General features: G+C 33.6%; 2 protein-coding genes across 2 annotated transcripts; one reads left to right on the forward strand and one right to left on the reverse strand.

Annotated features, from left to right (window-relative positions):
- Positions 1 to 4,399: 4,399 nt before the first annotated feature.
- Positions 4,400 to 5,557, forward strand: LOC109149700 (zinc finger A20 and AN1 domain-containing stress-associated protein 4-like). Its single transcript, XM_019297631.1, has one exon. It carries the CDS (start codon positions 4,746 to 4,748, stop codon positions 5,214 to 5,216), a length of 471 nt encoding a protein of 156 aa, XP_019153176.1. The 5' UTR covers positions 4,400 to 4,745; the 3' UTR covers positions 5,217 to 5,557.
- A 6,148-nt stretch (positions 5,558 to 11,705) lies between these two features.
- On the reverse strand, positions 11,706 to 15,550 carry LOC109149646 (purple acid phosphatase 22-like). The gene is made up of 4 exons (XM_019297547.1): positions 14,934 to 15,550; positions 12,725 to 13,293; positions 12,226 to 12,314; positions 11,706 to 12,123 (listed from the first exon to the last, which is right to left on the reverse strand). The coding sequence occupies exons 1-4, from the start codon at positions 15,382 to 15,384 to the stop codon at positions 11,904 to 11,906; spliced, it is 1,329 nt and encodes a 442-aa protein (XP_019153092.1). The 5' UTR covers positions 15,385 to 15,550; the 3' UTR covers positions 11,706 to 11,903.
- Between the last annotated feature and the right edge of the window lie 504 nt (positions 15,551 to 16,054).

Below are 16,054 nucleotides of genomic sequence, written 5' to 3' on the forward strand. Positions count from 1 at the left end.
ACCCGACACAATAATCCTGATATATAAACCTATCTAACCCTAGAACTTTCCTAAGCAACCCGACCCTTCATATTCTCTCTCGACAGTGGCAATCTGCCAATCTCTGATCTACTCTGTCCAACATTTTATTCTTGGAAAAAGTGTTAAATTGACCCCCTAAGTCAAGTGGATAGTGCAATTAGGTCCCCTAAGTGAAAAAGCTTCATTCAGGTCCTCTAAACTTGTAAAATTGTTCAATTAAGTCCAAGTTGACTTGTTTATCAGGTTAAATGCATACGGTGTTGACATGTGTCCTTGTAGTCGAGTAGTAGTACATGACAAAGTTATACTAAGGGTTTTGACTTTTATTGACCTTTGTAAGATTTCAAAACCTTAATTCTTGAAAATGTACCTAGTCATTGAATGCTTTTCTCTTAAGGTCTGGAAGACCTTAAACGGTGATAAATCTTTGGGTGACTAATGACTCATAACTCATGAACGAAGTCTGTAACTTCAATTTTTAGTGTTATGCTACTCTGCCAAAAATGTTATGTGCTTGAAAGTCAAAAATGAATCACATCATGTTGGTTTGCTTGAAGCAAACAAGTTGTGAATATTTGATGTTGATGACCCTTCATAAGTTGTGAAAATGAGTTTTGGAGATCTTGAATGGTCTCACCAACTATACATCTATTTGGCATTTAACCTCTCCAATATGGTTGAATACTCTTATAATTTCATTTAATGTGTATGCTTTCTCTATCTAAACATATATGATTGCATATATATTTTTAGTACTTTATATGTTGCGATATCCTTTTAAATTTTAAAGACCCAAATTATTTTAAACTATGGCATGAGCTATTGGGTTATATTGGGCACATTGGGCGCATATAATGAGTTAGATTTGTATAATTGTTGGACATTGGATATATGTAAAACAATAGCTTTCATTTTCACATGAATATTTTCTAAAGAATATGTGAAAAGATTTTTTTTTTTTTTTTTTTTGGAATATCTGTGTTTGTTTTGGGACATCCAATTTGATATACTACTATTTTGAATTTAAATTTGACATGGTGCATATCATGATAATTCACTCATACACCTAGTATGTGGTAAATTGAACATTTTTCATCTGCATTTTTGGCATTAGTATGCGGTCTATATTCATTTGTTACTACCATATCGTACCTCTAGGGGCTATTAAAGAAACTAGGTATACATGTTAGTTATAAACATTTGTTTGTTGCCTAAATACCTAGAGCCCATGATGGGAGATCAATATATAATTGCGTACGTTGATTGCATACTTTATGAAGATCGGTTCACGATATTAGGGGAAGATATGAGCTCAAATTTCATAGAATGCCGAGAAATTTCATGGGATGAAAAGATCTTCAGTATTACAATCCACGTACTAGTTAGATTGAATCAGAAGTTCAGAAGATAATCAATTTACAACTTTTAGCAAATAAATATGTCAAACATATCTATTGATTATACTAATCATAATCGAGTGACTAGGTCCCGAATACCTTTCCCAAATTAGACCATATATATCTACCGATGCTCATTGGCATCAAAATTGTGGGAGACATATTGGTGTAGAAGATAAGAATTCGCGGAAGAATTTTGTCACTCTTCATATCCTATAAAGAATTATGTCCTAAAGGTGTTCGTCCAAAAGGCGAAAGACCCCAATAATTAAACTTAGATGTGGAACGACCAAATCTTAATATTTTTGGGAAATGACTAGAATCTAATTGACTTAGATGTTGCCATGAACATTTATGAATATAGGAAAATTAAATTTGTGATAAAAATATTATAATTGTTGACAACACAATTGCCTATATAATTGCTCATATTATAATCTGGATCTAGAGGTAGGCGCCAGAAGCGCCCTCATTATTTAATATTTAAAGGAGGAATTAAGGCATAGCTCAACTCGACGAATGAACCTCTTTATAACGCATACACCATTGAATGTTAACCATGTTGGTAACAAGTGAGCGTTTGTACGAAAGAGAATTAAGAATGATGAAGTGGTATAAAGCGAGCTTTGTAATCCAAGGGTTCACGCAGATACCCAAAATTGATTGTGATCAAATACACTCTCCCATTATAGATTACATTAAGTTCTCTATATAATATCATTGGCAGAATAATAAATTTAGATATCCAGCTGATGAATGTCATGACCGCATAATTATGGGTCAATGTTTATTTGTAAAATTTCCTGATGGATTTATAATTCTCGGAATGAGAAAAGAAATGAAAATTACAAAATGTATTTTGTTGAATTGCAAAGGTTTTACTTACAAATTTGTATAGGTAACTCACTTGATTCTTGGGTGATAAATTGTGAATAATGATGCATGATCAAGTCCGGACAATTGTAGTGTGAGAATTTCATTCTCTTGTTGAGTGATTTTTTATGGGTATAAAACATTGATGCTCTCTCACCTAATGGATCTATAAATTATCCTAATTTATACATTTTTATAATTCTGTTGGATCGTGATGTGAGAGCTTTTGGGCAAAGAAGTTCGTCTATATTGGCCAGAAAACATATGATAGAATCGGAGAGATTTGGAGAATTACTGAGAAGATTTGCATAATATAAACTACTAAACAAGAAAATATTTTAAATAAATCATTCAAAGTCGAAATTATTTAATCCAGTACTCTTCGTGTCCCACTTACCAAATTTATTTTAGAACACGTCACATCTTATTTGGCACATCATTTGTGAATGTCCATTACAATTAGGCTTTATCTTCACCATAATAATGTATTATTATTATTATTATTATTATTATTATTATTATTATTATTATTATTATAACAATAATAATAATAATAATATAAATCTTCAGGCCAATTATCTCACCCAAAAGAGGTGGCTACTATACAATCCAGCGAGAGGACAGGGAAACTCTGGGTATACCAAAAAAAAAAGTGATAGTGTTGGTGGCAATAATAATATGGAAACTAGTTTGAAGAGAGACGAGAGAGACAAGAAAATACAGAATTCAAAAAATGTCTCCAAACTAAAAATGTAAGAAGATATTTTGCACCAAATTTGATCTTTTTTCGTTGACCATAATGAATATTTCTCTTTGATTTTATTTTTACTTCTCATACCCAAATACGACAAAATCCAAAAAATAACTTTCAGAAGTCATTTTCTACGTTTCTAAACCAACTCTTATTAGATGAAAATTTTTATGACACCATGTTCTAAATAAATACATATTATATAAGTTGTTGTACCTCACCTCTTGTTTTGTGGGATAAAATTAAAAGAATTTGCTTTTTATTATCAAATTCTTCTCTCTTTTTTATTTTGAAAAATCAATAATTGTAGAAAGAGCTCGTTTCATAACTATGTTGGGAGAATTCCTCTATCTTACACTAATGGAGTAATATTTTGACTACAAATCAATCAAGTAAATATAAAGTAATTTTTTAGTAAAATGTTTAAAAAATAATGATGGGGATACTCAAATAAGGAGTTAAACAAACTCAAAAGAATATTTGATTTCTGAAAGAGAAACCAGTCAGGTTGTTATTGGTTTAATGGGAGGTCGACCCAAGATGAATAGGCCGGTGGAACACAATTAATGACGTTAGCTTAAACTTCAATAACTAATCATTGTGGACATTGTTTAGTCCTAAAAGTTTGAGTCAATTATTGGACAAATAGCTAAAGGTAGTCGATTAATTTAATTACCGCTCTTTCACTATAAAAATGCTTATATGGTTTTTTTTTTTTTTTTTTTTGACATAGTTAGTTTATCAGTTAATTTTGACTTATTTGATCACTATTAATTTTTTGACTTAGTTAAACATTCAATATAAATATTTTATTAATTAGTTTTTTTTTATAACAACTTATTGCTCCAAAATACTAAAATTCAAAAAGCTACTCAAAACAGTTTTTTTATTAACTTTTTGAGAAAGTCATAAAATCAGCTATCAGCTAACAAATAATTTACCAAACATCTTTCTACAATCAGCTAATGTTATCAATTACTCAAATATCCACTAACTTAATCAGCTAACAACTATTTACCAAACACTCATTGTACCGTGGTCTAATATTTGAACTTACATTCCGTACCTATAATTTCAAAACCAATATATCCAAATTAATTAATGGCACCATCCTATCCATATTTATCTGTGTGTTGTGTATCACCATCACCATCACCAATAAATAATATAAGAATACATGTAAAATTTGGCTACATGCATTTAAAATACAAGTGTACAATATATGGACACGATACACCAATGGCCATATGCCACCCTCAATAGCCCTCTCATAGCCATACAAATACCCCCCTTCAACCCCCCTACCTACAAAATCCTGGATATATCTTACATTTTACATGCCCAAACAAAACCCCAAAAATAATTTTAAAAAATGAAATTTAAAATAGCTAATCATCCTCCTTTGTGTCCTTTCCTACCTGTCTGCTCCCATGATATTTGTTTGTTTAATTAAAATTGGGTTGATGTAATTGCAATCATAATCAATATTGAATTGCGCAGCCCCTTCTTGTCTCCTTCCTTGTTTCATTTCTTTTTGAATTCTTTTTGGGTTTTTCAACCCTCAACCTCTCCCTTTATAGTTCACCCATTTCTCATCTTTTTTGCTCTCAGCTTCTGGGTTTATACGCTTTTTGTTTCTTCGTCATCGGGAATTAATCAAAGCTGTTTTTTTTTTTTCTTGGATTTAATTTGCATCATCGGCTATGGCGGAAGAGCACGGATTCCAGGCGCCGGAGGGGCACCGCTTGTGCGCCAACAACTGCGGCTTCTTCGGCAGCCCCGCCACGCAGAATTACTGCCCCAAATGTTACCGGGACGTTTTTCTCAAGGAAGAAGGGAATGCGAAACCCGTGAATTCGGTGGATTCGATGTCGCCGTCGCCGTCGCCGTCGCAGGTGTCTCTACCGGCTAGCTCGTCGGCGCCGGCGCCGGCGCCGTCGACGAAGAGAGCGGAGACGGCGGCGGCGGCGGTGCAGCTGCCGGCGAACAGGTGTTCGACTTGCCGGAAAAAGGTGGGGTTGACGGGGTTTAGGTGTCGGTGTGGGGTCACTTTCTGCGGGACCCACCGGTACCCGGAGATGCACGCCTGCACCTTCAACTACAAGGCTTTAGGGAGAGAAGCCATCGCCAAGGCCAACCCTCTGATCAAAGCGCAGAAGCTCCACAAGATATGATCGCAGCCGTTCAAATCTCCGACTTCCTCGCAAATCCCACGGTGATGATTCTGCCAAAATCGTCACGGCAAAATGCCCAAAGGAGAAAAAAGGAAAAAGAAAAAATTGGTTCCGCGTAATGACACGTCAGCCACGCGTGCCATGTATATTTCCTCCTCCTTTTTAGTTTCAACTTTTTTTTTTTTCCTATATGTTACTCTCTTCCGTTATTACCCCTGGCTTGTAGAAAAATTAAAAAGAAAAAAAAAAGAGAGAGAATATATGATGTTGATGTTGATAATTTGAATGTTATTATTGTCTTGATACTCTGTATAATGTATATATTCTGTCATTGTTTTTTATTTTGATACGTCTTCATAGATATTTCATAAATAGTACACTCAATTATATGATATTAATAATGAACAAGTCTCATTAGACGCCACAATATTGGACCTACTACAAAATTTCACACAAATAATATTTCATACGAAGTATTTTCTTCAATTCAATGCGATTCATAATGATGGCGGTGGGATTTTGTACAAAACATTTTTTTTCTTTCATTCATTTGTGATGCATTCAATTTTGATTACTTTTAAAGTCAAGTTTTGAGTAATAAAAACTTTACTTTGAAGTTGTTAATAAATTTAGACATAATCTTAGCGGAGGTTCTTGTTTTGTGTGACAATTTCAAATTTAATCTCAAACTATTATTTTTATCATTAATACTCTAGACAGTCATGCATATTTTGGACATTTTTGGAAATTAATACTTTTTCGAAATCCTATTATAGGTAAGTGTATTTTTGTATCTTTAATTTTTGTTTCCCAAATGAATTAATTTCAATAGTGATCTCTTGTCTTTAGTGGCGATTCAAAATTTAGTCCCAAACAATTGATTTTTTCATTTAACAACTTAGATTATTATATTTTGGACATTTTTTTTTGTCTTTTCGATAACTTCTTTTAGGCAAAACCCTAACTTAAGCAAATGCATTTTTGTCTCTTCAATTTTTTGTTGGTTTTCTTCTTCTTTTTTTCTCATGATTTTCAACTCTTCAGTCATGGATTGCACAATCTCCTTCAACCTGGCCCAAATCTTCCTTCGTCAATGGTGATACCGAGTACGTGAGGACCTCGGACACGGGAGAATCATTTTGCAACACACTTAGAAAGCCCAAGACGTCGCCACCTGGTTGGCTTTAGTTTAACCGCTATTGTTTTAGTCCATGATTCCAAGTCAAACAAGTTGGTCAGGTTGTTGACTTAGAATCATGAAGTTACAAAAACAACACACATCTAGAGTAATTTATTCGCCTTGTTGATTTGAGTCAGTTAGTTATGCGCAACTTATCCTGATTTATCTTCTATGTTCCTTTATCAACTAAAATCACAATATAAAACTTACTCAATACGCATTCTTAAGTAATAATAGCAGAGTTTTTCATCATTTAAAAAGAATACAATTCTGGCTAAGAAGTGTCAAAACAAAAAATACTATTCAATCTACGGGTTATTTTTTATTAAAAGAAAATCTCAAATAGTAATTACTAAGTGATGGAAAATAACGCGTGCGCTATATTGTAAATAAATTAGAGTTAATACTCAAAATCGTCCTCGACTATAGTGGTTTTTCTCAATTTCGTCCTAAACAACTTTGGTGACCTAATATCGTCCCAGACTTTTGTGTTTCGCTCAATTTAGTCTTCCATTTATTATTCTGTCAAATTGGTGTTAAATAAAGGGACAATTCAGTAATGTCAATATTGATCTCTCTTTACTTTCAATTTGTGAAGTGCGAAATTCATCTTTCTTGTACGAATTACACCCAGAATTACTCCCCGACCTACAAATCAAATTTTATATTCGCAGTTTTAGGAGTAATTCTGGGAGTAATTCGTAAAAAAAAAAAAAAAAGATTTCGCAGTTCACATGTCTATGAGTAAGAGATGTCAATATTAAAATTACGAAATTATCTATTTATTTAATACCAAATAGACAAAATAATAAATGAGGGACTAAATTGAACAAAAACACAAAAGTCTAAGACTAAATTGAGCGAAACACAAAATTCTGAAATGATATTAGATCACCAAAGTCGTTTAGGACGAAATTGAGAAAAATCACTATAGTCAAGAATGATTTTGGGTATTAACTCAAATAAATTATGTTTTTAACTTGTGTGATAAATGATCAAATTTGGAGGTGTGCGTGTAATCCAGAAGAAGCATGAAAAACTAGTCAAAACGCGCATATTTATACTAAAAGCGGAGTCCTCGAAATTGATGAAGCATTAAACACGCGGTTCAATGTAGCTATTTAGAATATTATTAAAATTTGATGTACTTACTTATAACAGTATTTAATATCGAAGATTACGAAGCTCAATATAGATTAAGATTATGCACCTAAAGGGATAAGTTCAAGGGCGTAAGCCAATAAGTTAGATATATGGTAGTTTATTATGAGTTTTACAAATGATACGGTCAAATGTTATATTATTTAATATATAATTCGCGACACGTATTCTGCGCTATAAATTATTATATTGATGGATTTTTCTGATCTCCCAGCAAATTACTTAATAAGATAGGCAGATATTATCTAATCTAAAATTTAAATCTAATCAAAAAATATAATAAGTTTGAATGAAAGTTAAACCCTTTATTTATGTCAATTTTTTTCATTAGTTTTTTGATATGTTATGCTATAAAAGTTGTACTATACAATATTTTGGACAAACATAACCCCTGCCGCTATAATTTCCGTTATCTTTTCCATGGTTGTTACTATGCAAATGCATTTACCAAATATTTTCTTATCTTCTTCAATATTAATAATATATACACATTGTTTTCAAAAAATAATAATATATACACATTATATATTGGAGTTATATGTTATAATAGTAACATCCCAAAATTGACTACCTATACACTGTAAGTCACAAACACAACACAGTCCACTACAAAACACGTAGATTACATCAGTGCACGTAAATATCATGTAATTGCAAACCAAAACACACAATGATGCATAGATGTTGATCAAAATGTGCACAGTTTGCAACCAGAACAACTTTAAGAGAAATGCATAAACACTCCCTAAAATCATGTAAAATCCCCAAAAATAATATATTACCACTTTTAATTGCACAAACTAATTATAGGACTACCCTTGCACATACAACTGATAAGAAAACTAAAATATAATGCTATCAAATCCTAGACATTATATAATAAATCTGATTAAGAACGTAAATAGTAAATAGATGAAACGATGCCGTAAGGTCGCAGAGACCGTATATTGTATTATAATAATAGGCAGGCTCTTACAACGATTTGTTAGAACAAAGTAGCTAGAATAGATTGAACATGTCTTAATGAGACAAAGTGATCTGAGCGGATTTTATACAAGACAAACCCCTCAAACGCCCCACCTAAACCGGGGGTGATTGCATCTCCCGTTTTGGTCACGTCCGGGTCGAGACTAGGTCCGCGGGTCAGCCGTGCCGAGCTCACTATGACCAAGCTCATAGGGCCGAGCTCATGTGGCCGAGCTCACCATGCATGGCCTAGCCCATTATGGCCGAGCTCATATGGCCTAGGCGCCTTGGCCCGAGCACAGGCTCAATGCGAATGCGAATTAAATGTGTGCAAATGCACTTAATCGCATTTGCACACATTTAATTCGCGTTCGCACACACTTAATCTAATTTAGACCATTAAAAAATATTTTTAGATGCACACGATTTGTTCCCACGTTCTCACCTAAGCAAGTGTTCTCATATATGATCATATATATATATATATATATATATATATATATATATATATATATATATATATATATATATATATATATATATATATATATATATATATATATATATATATATATATATATATATATGAATTTTGATAAAAAAAAAATTGTACTAATTTTTTTAAGTTTTGCAAGAGCTACTAACACAACATGGAGAGGAAGTAGATGAGAATCAATTGTACTATGATGCAGTTGGCGGGCATGATAAGAAAATAAGAGTTTATGGAATTGACTCATATGATACTTTCATTCATGTTTCAATAAATGCTAACACATAAGACAATATAACATCAACCTCGTAGCCATCAGACAATGCTAATTCTACAAAAATGCAATATGAGATTGAGAATTTGAAGGCTTCAATAGTTCTTATGTAGAAAAGATTAGATGCTCTTGAGAGTGAGGAAGCTGGTACTTCATCATCAGCCTCATCATAACCGAATTCAACTTGATATTGATTTTTCTTTTATGGATTACTATATTGTTGTTTAGACATACATTTGGTATTAAGTACAACATTTAATTTTTTGAACTACAAAGTAGTATCACTTTTATATTACAAATTATATATATATTGTATTTTAGTTTACATATTAACATTTTAGATATAAATATTAAAAATTTAACAAAATAATAAGAATTACCAAAATATTTTTTAATAAATAATTTAGCAGAATCGCGATGAAGTATAATTTTAGCGATGGAATAATCATTGTCATTATGACGACGAAATTGGTGACAGAATGGTTTTGTCGCGCAAAACGTGACGGGATCACGACAGTGTTTAGTTCTGTTATTTTTTAATGACGAAATTTTGTGACGGAAAACAAACTTTGCAACGGAATATCTAGCGATGAAATCACTACGGAAATTTGTTCGGTCGTTTTCTTATGAAGAAATTTTGCGACGGAATGCGAAATTTGCAACGAAAACTTTAGCGATGCAGTTGCGACAACAATTTGTTCTGTCGTTTTATTATGGTAGAATACAAATTTGCAACGAAAAGATTAGAGACGTAATCACGACAATAATTATTTCTATCGTTATATTTCACGACAGAAATATGCAACGAAATATGGGTTTCGCGACGGAATATTTTTTCATGCGATGGCAACAGAAAGAAATATTCCCATTGAGATTATGAAATAGATTCCGTCACAAAAATGTAAAAAATTTCGTCGCAAATCGCATTTTGCGACAAAATTTTACCATCGTGAATTGTAATTTTTCTTGTAGTGTAACGTCTTTATATTTTATACATATGCACTCATGACTTACCTCGAAATCTATACTATATATAAAAACAAAATCCTGAAATTTTAACTTCCCGCCCAATTCCTAAAGAATATCTCTTCCTAATAAAATATATTGATTTCTACTTTCCCATTCGTACAATAATTCTGCGTTAAAATTCTTTTCTAATATTATAAAATAGTGTAATACAATCTATACTTCTATACTCTATATAAAAACAAAATCCTGAAATTTTAACTTCCCGGCCAATTCCTAAAAAATCTGTCTTCCTAATAAAATATATTGATTTCTACATTCCCATTCGTACAATAATATTGCGTTAAAATTCTTTTCTAATATTATAAAATAGTTTAATACAATCTATACTAATATAAAAACAAAATCTTGAAATTTTAACTTCTCGCCCAATTCCTAAAAAATCTCTCTTCCTAATAAAATATATTGATTTCTACAATAATTCTAGGTTAAAATTCTATTCTAATATTTTAAAATTGTGTAATACTATTCCTATTCTAATCTATATCTATACTATATATCAATGTTGCAAAAATCGCGCGCTGGCCGCGGCGAGGAAGGCCGAAATCGGCCTCCTCCGCGGCCGCCTTGCTGACTGAACCAGCGTTTAATATATATATTTTTTAAAGTTGTAAAGTGTCAAAAGTTCGGCAATGCATAACTTTTGACTCGATTGTTCGTTTTGGACAAATATTTTTTTGAAATCGCGTATTTTTTCGAGATTTATCCACCGCAAACTGCCGTAGTCGGTTTGGCCCATCAATTTCTAAGAAAAAACTATGAGATCCTTATGTTTTATTAATGAATTTTGAAAATTTTTAATTAAAAAATTTTCCCGTGCATTATTTAATAATCTTTCTTTATAATTGGTTAAATTATTTAATTATGGTAAATTAAGGAATAATTAATGATGGTAATAGAAATCATAGAAGAATATAGAATTGAAGAATATTTAATTATTGTTATGTTATTGTTGTGACTCACGGAATACAATACAAGAATATTTAATTATGGTTATATTATTATTGTACCTCACGACCATTATATACTAACAGTACTTGAAAAGAAACTAATAATAATAATATAATAATAATAATATAAATGGTAATAATAATATCTAAAAGTAATTAAGTGTTAATAATAATAGTAAGAATATTAACGTAAGAATTATAACATAGAATAAATCGTAATAATTAATAACTATAGTCTTAATATATAATAAAGACAATGGAAAGATAAGCGACCTCTGGTGAAATTAATTTTTAAATAATTATATATCGATTTAAATATTCTTAATATATTACAACAATTTCATTCCGTGGTGAGAATACTAGTTTTAATAACACGATTGTTTTGATTAGAAAGAAATTTGATGATTTTATGTAGGGCATGAAGAATTTTTAAACATATACATTAAAAATGAAAATTTTGAGTAAACATAAATAATTTGATAAATTGTATTTTACAAATAAATTATTCTTTTGATTACAAGGAAGTGCTCATCTGCTATCCGAAAATGTACTTTAGATGAAACCCACAAATTGACCCTAAGTGACAAATAAATTTTTCCTATACCTTGAGAGTTTTGCTTCTTCAGTTAATATATCTGATCTAGAGTTCATCTTTTACGAAGTTGCCTAGCATAGCTCCCGGGAAGCATGATTTAGACGAGCTTAAGCTTTGAATCCACACTTCATCCGCCTTGACGGCGTTATCGTCGTCGTTCCGATGCCACGACCAATGTGCATGCGTTTGGTTGTACACTTTCAGTCGACCGTGCCCAAAACTTGGCTCCCGGAACACCGATATTGGCGGACTTGGACTCTCAAACCTACAAAATATATGTCCCATCCATTAATGTTATATGTGTTTTTTTTTAATAATCAAAAGTTTATCCTGATAGTGAAATTGTTCATTGATATTTGATACTAACGTCATTGCGAGGCCTTCTCTGTTTCCTCCATCACCAATGGTCACGTATACAGGACCGCACGGATCAGCTTCATTGTTGAAAACTCTAGTCTGAGATCACAAATATCATAAACCATTAGAAAAAGAAATCTTAATTTGGATTTGAATAATTGTGATTCAATGCTGGATGGCTCAACAAACAAGGTTAAATGTCAGTACGCACAAGAGAGATCTGTCTACTTTGGACATAATCTTCATACTGCCATTGTCAAGGTTCGAACCTTGGTCTCTTTTTCAAATACTGTCTACTGAACTTGTGAGCTAAGCCCATGCAGGATGTACTTACAAATTTGTCAAACACCTTGTGCTCAGATGACATGTAGTGACTCTCTCATATTGGAGGTCATGAGATTGAGCCTCAGGCAGTGTTAACTCTTTGTACTTCAACAGGTTGAAAAGTATAAATGAACAGATACTATAATATAATAGAGTGAGTAGCTATAAAAAAAAAATGTACTTACAAAGCGTTCGTAAGCATGGACGTGACCAGCAAAGACTGCATCAACACGCGCATTGTACAGCAATTCTTCCATGGATTTCCTCATGCTTTCCCCTTCTCCTTTATGAGCAGAATTGGAGTTGTACCATGGCGCGTGGAGGAGGACGAAGATCCAGGGAGTCCTGGACCTATCAACATTCGCCAAGTCAGCTTGGAGCCACTTGTACTGATCAGATTGGGAGTCAAAGTCCGCGTAAGATCCCAGCATGATGACGTGGATGGCTGCCACGTCGAAGGAGTAGTACAGGTTGGACGTGGACCCACTTTCTTGGTACGGCATTCGCCACCTGGAGTTGTAGGCCTTGAAGCCGTGGGGGTAAATTATGGGAAAAATTTCGATCTCGTGGTTGCCTTCCGCCACCATCCACGGCCGCGAGCTGGCGTAGGGCTCCACCAGGCGGCCGAAAGAGTCCCAAAGCGGCTGCTGCGTATCGGCGTAAGACAGGTCGCCCGGCAGCAAAAAAACGTCGTAGTCCGCCGCGCCTACGTGTTCTAAGGTTGAGTTTGTCCACTCTGTCTGACCCAGATCTCCTACAATCAAACATTTCCGTAATATTCCATCTTAGCTAATAGCAAAGGTATAACTGTATTTAGATATTTCTTATATATTGCTACAAATTTTCAAAAGTGAGGGGTGCTAAACTTGGTTCGCACTAGTCGATCAGTCTTAATTATTCTTGCTGATATTCAAATCTGTGACCTCTAATATTAGTATACCTAAAATAATAACTAGTAGCAAATGCTCAATTTTATATATTTTCTTATACTGTTCCACTGCACATTTTCGAAAGTTACAAAGTTAGAGTGCTGAACTTGGCTGTTTATGACTCCCATTTAACAATTCTTTATGTTGGACTTGTACGGGCCAAACAACTCAACAAGTTCCTTTCGGTAGCTTTCTCTGTGAGTGACTCCCGACAAAACTATTTGATCTGATCTAAATCGAATCATGAATCATGGGTAACCAGATATGAAATCCTGGTACTAAGCCAGCCATCTGTCTCATAGTAAGACAAACAGTCTCTTACCAATCTCTTTAAATTAATTGGCTTACCGGCCACGTACTTCCTATAATCATTAATATTCATTAGTCTATTCCTGTACATTCAAATTAAGTTTTCTATTTTGTGTTTTGTTTTGTTTTGTTTGTTTGTTTGTTTGTTTGTTTTTTTTTTTTTTTTTTTTTTTTTTTTTTTTTTTTTTTTATGGTGGGTGAGTATGTATATATTTATATGTGTTTTATTTTGAATATGTGTATTTTAATTATTTAAATGATATTTATTTACTATTTCCTTGTTAAGACAAACACAAGAATATGATTGTTTTAAATAATTTCATGTTTATTCCCCTTGTAAATCAAAATTACATGTACAAATTATAGCAGCTAGGTAATAGTTCAAATTTCTCAAACATAGGTTTTGTTTCTTCAACGATCATACTCCGATCTGAGCAATGATATGATCATTTGGGACCAAATTCTATCAAGAAGTGCACGCAACAAAAAATTAAAGGTACAGTATAAATTAAATAAATTAAAGGTGTAGGACCAAGTATTAGTTAACTTGTCCACAAATGACTAAATTTCATTGCCCTTAGGTAAGAGATCTTACACCTTAGTCTGATAGAATAGTGGCCAAGTATTTGCAATGTTGTAAAAATCGACCTAGACGATAACTAGGTGCTAGGTGCCCTTAGATTGAGGCGATTTCAGCCTTAGGCGACTTTTAGTTAATTGACTGACTAGTCGATTAGGCACCCTAAGTGCCGACTCGGCCGAGTTGAGCGCCTAACTCGACCGAGTCAGGCATCTAACTCGATCAAGTCGGTGCCTAACTCGGCTGAGTTGGCGCTCAATTCGGTCAAGTGAATTTTTTTATTTTTATTTTTTTTTACTTAATTGGCTACTCGTGTTCTAGGTTCTCAACTAACCATCTAATATATATGGAGTTAACTAGTTTGGAGGATTATAACAATCTAACCATTACTAACCATGAGGGGAAAAGTGAAGACCATATATTCGGATTACTAGACCGCCTAGACGCTCTAAGCTCTAAGCGTCCCCGAGTGTACAACTAGCGCCTAGTGCCTTCTGCAATATTGAATATTAGTGAACCTGATTAAGTTATTAGCATTATCATACATAAAACGGACGGGACAGAGGAACCACTCACCGGCGACGGCGAATTCAACTGGAAAACTCGACGGCGGGGTTCTGAAGCTAAACTCCGGCCCACTTCCACCGCACCTATAGAAATACGTGGTTCTTGGCTCCAAAGGTCCGATTGTAACGTGGTGTATTTCTCCTGAGCTATAGAAGAAGTAGCGGTACGAGGTCCGGTCTCCGGTCGCCGACTTATCGTACCTCCCCGGAGCTTTACCGTATTCCACGACAGACTCCCCGTGTTTATCGGAGGTAACCCATGAAACCCTCATATGATCTTTCCCCGCCAACGATATGTGCACCTGCTGAGGGTCGGACTCGGAGCGGTCATGAGGTGTGAAAATGAGCCGCCGAGGATGCGGGCGGGAATATTCCGGCGGCGATGCATCGGAATATTGTAAAAGAAAACCGGTTAACAAGATGGGGAAGAAGAGAACGGCAGGTGACAGCCATTTCTCCATTTTGGAAGCTAAGGCTCAGCTTTTTTTGTTCCATATAACTAGGAAAGTAACGTTTATATATATGGTGTTAAGTTCAAACTAAAAATAAGAAAAATAATACAGCATTGACCATTGAGATATGATGGAAGTGGCGTGAAGAAATTCCATGGCATCAATTTCTTGGATATGCTTACAGCAATGACCACATGATCACAAAAAGATGTTTTTTTTTTGTTTTTCTTTTTTTTTGGGGGTTTAAAAAATAGCTTGAAATTGATCTTCATTGATGTGGACGTAGGGATCAGTACTTGTTACTTACGTCTTAATCATTTTTAAACTAGAAGAGCAACAAAGAATTTTTGGGATTATATATATATATTAGTTAATTAAGAATTTGTATTAATTAAAAGTAGAATATTCTGTGGATATATAAAGAGATTGTTATTGGGGGCATGGTCGCATGGACGGTGGCAATGACAGCCAATTAGAATGCAGTTTAAATCCCAGGCCAGAAGCCGTTTGGATAAATTGATGTTGAGTAACACGTTACCCTCAAAGTCAATATGTAATTTTTTTTTTTTTTTTTTTTTAAGAAATGATGATGGCTTATTGGCTTATAAAATTGATAATTAAATAGATTGAGATCAGATCACATTCTGCAAGAAGGTTCAAGTGGATGATCGAATTCAAA

Source organism: Ipomoea nil, unplaced genomic scaffold (assembly GCF_001879475.1).
Source record: "Ipomoea nil cultivar Tokyo-kokei standard unplaced genomic scaffold, Asagao_1.1 scaffold0268, whole genome shotgun sequence".
In the NCBI taxonomy this organism is placed as follows: domain Eukaryota; kingdom Viridiplantae; phylum Streptophyta; class Magnoliopsida; order Solanales; family Convolvulaceae; genus Ipomoea; species Ipomoea nil.

What these genes read in the sequence shown, in the direction of transcription:
- LOC109149700 (XM_019297631.1), top strand. Translation starts at nt 4,746, where the DNA reads ATGGCGGAAGAGCACGGATTCCAGGCGCCGGAGGGGCACCGCTTGTGC.
- LOC109149646 (XM_019297547.1), bottom strand. Translation starts at nt 15,384, where the DNA reads ATGGAGAAATGGCTGTCACCTGCCGTTCTCTTCTTCCCCATCTTGTTA. An exon ending in TCCATGCTTACGAACGCTTT is followed by an intron (nt 12,315 to 12,724) that starts GTAAGTACATTT and finishes TTGTGATCTCAG; the next exon opens with ACTAGAGTTTTCAACAATGA. An exon ending in AGAGAAGGCCTCGCAATGAC is followed by an intron (nt 12,124 to 12,225) that starts GTTAGTATCAAA and finishes TATATTTTGTAG; the next exon opens with GTTTGAGAGTCCAAGTCCGC.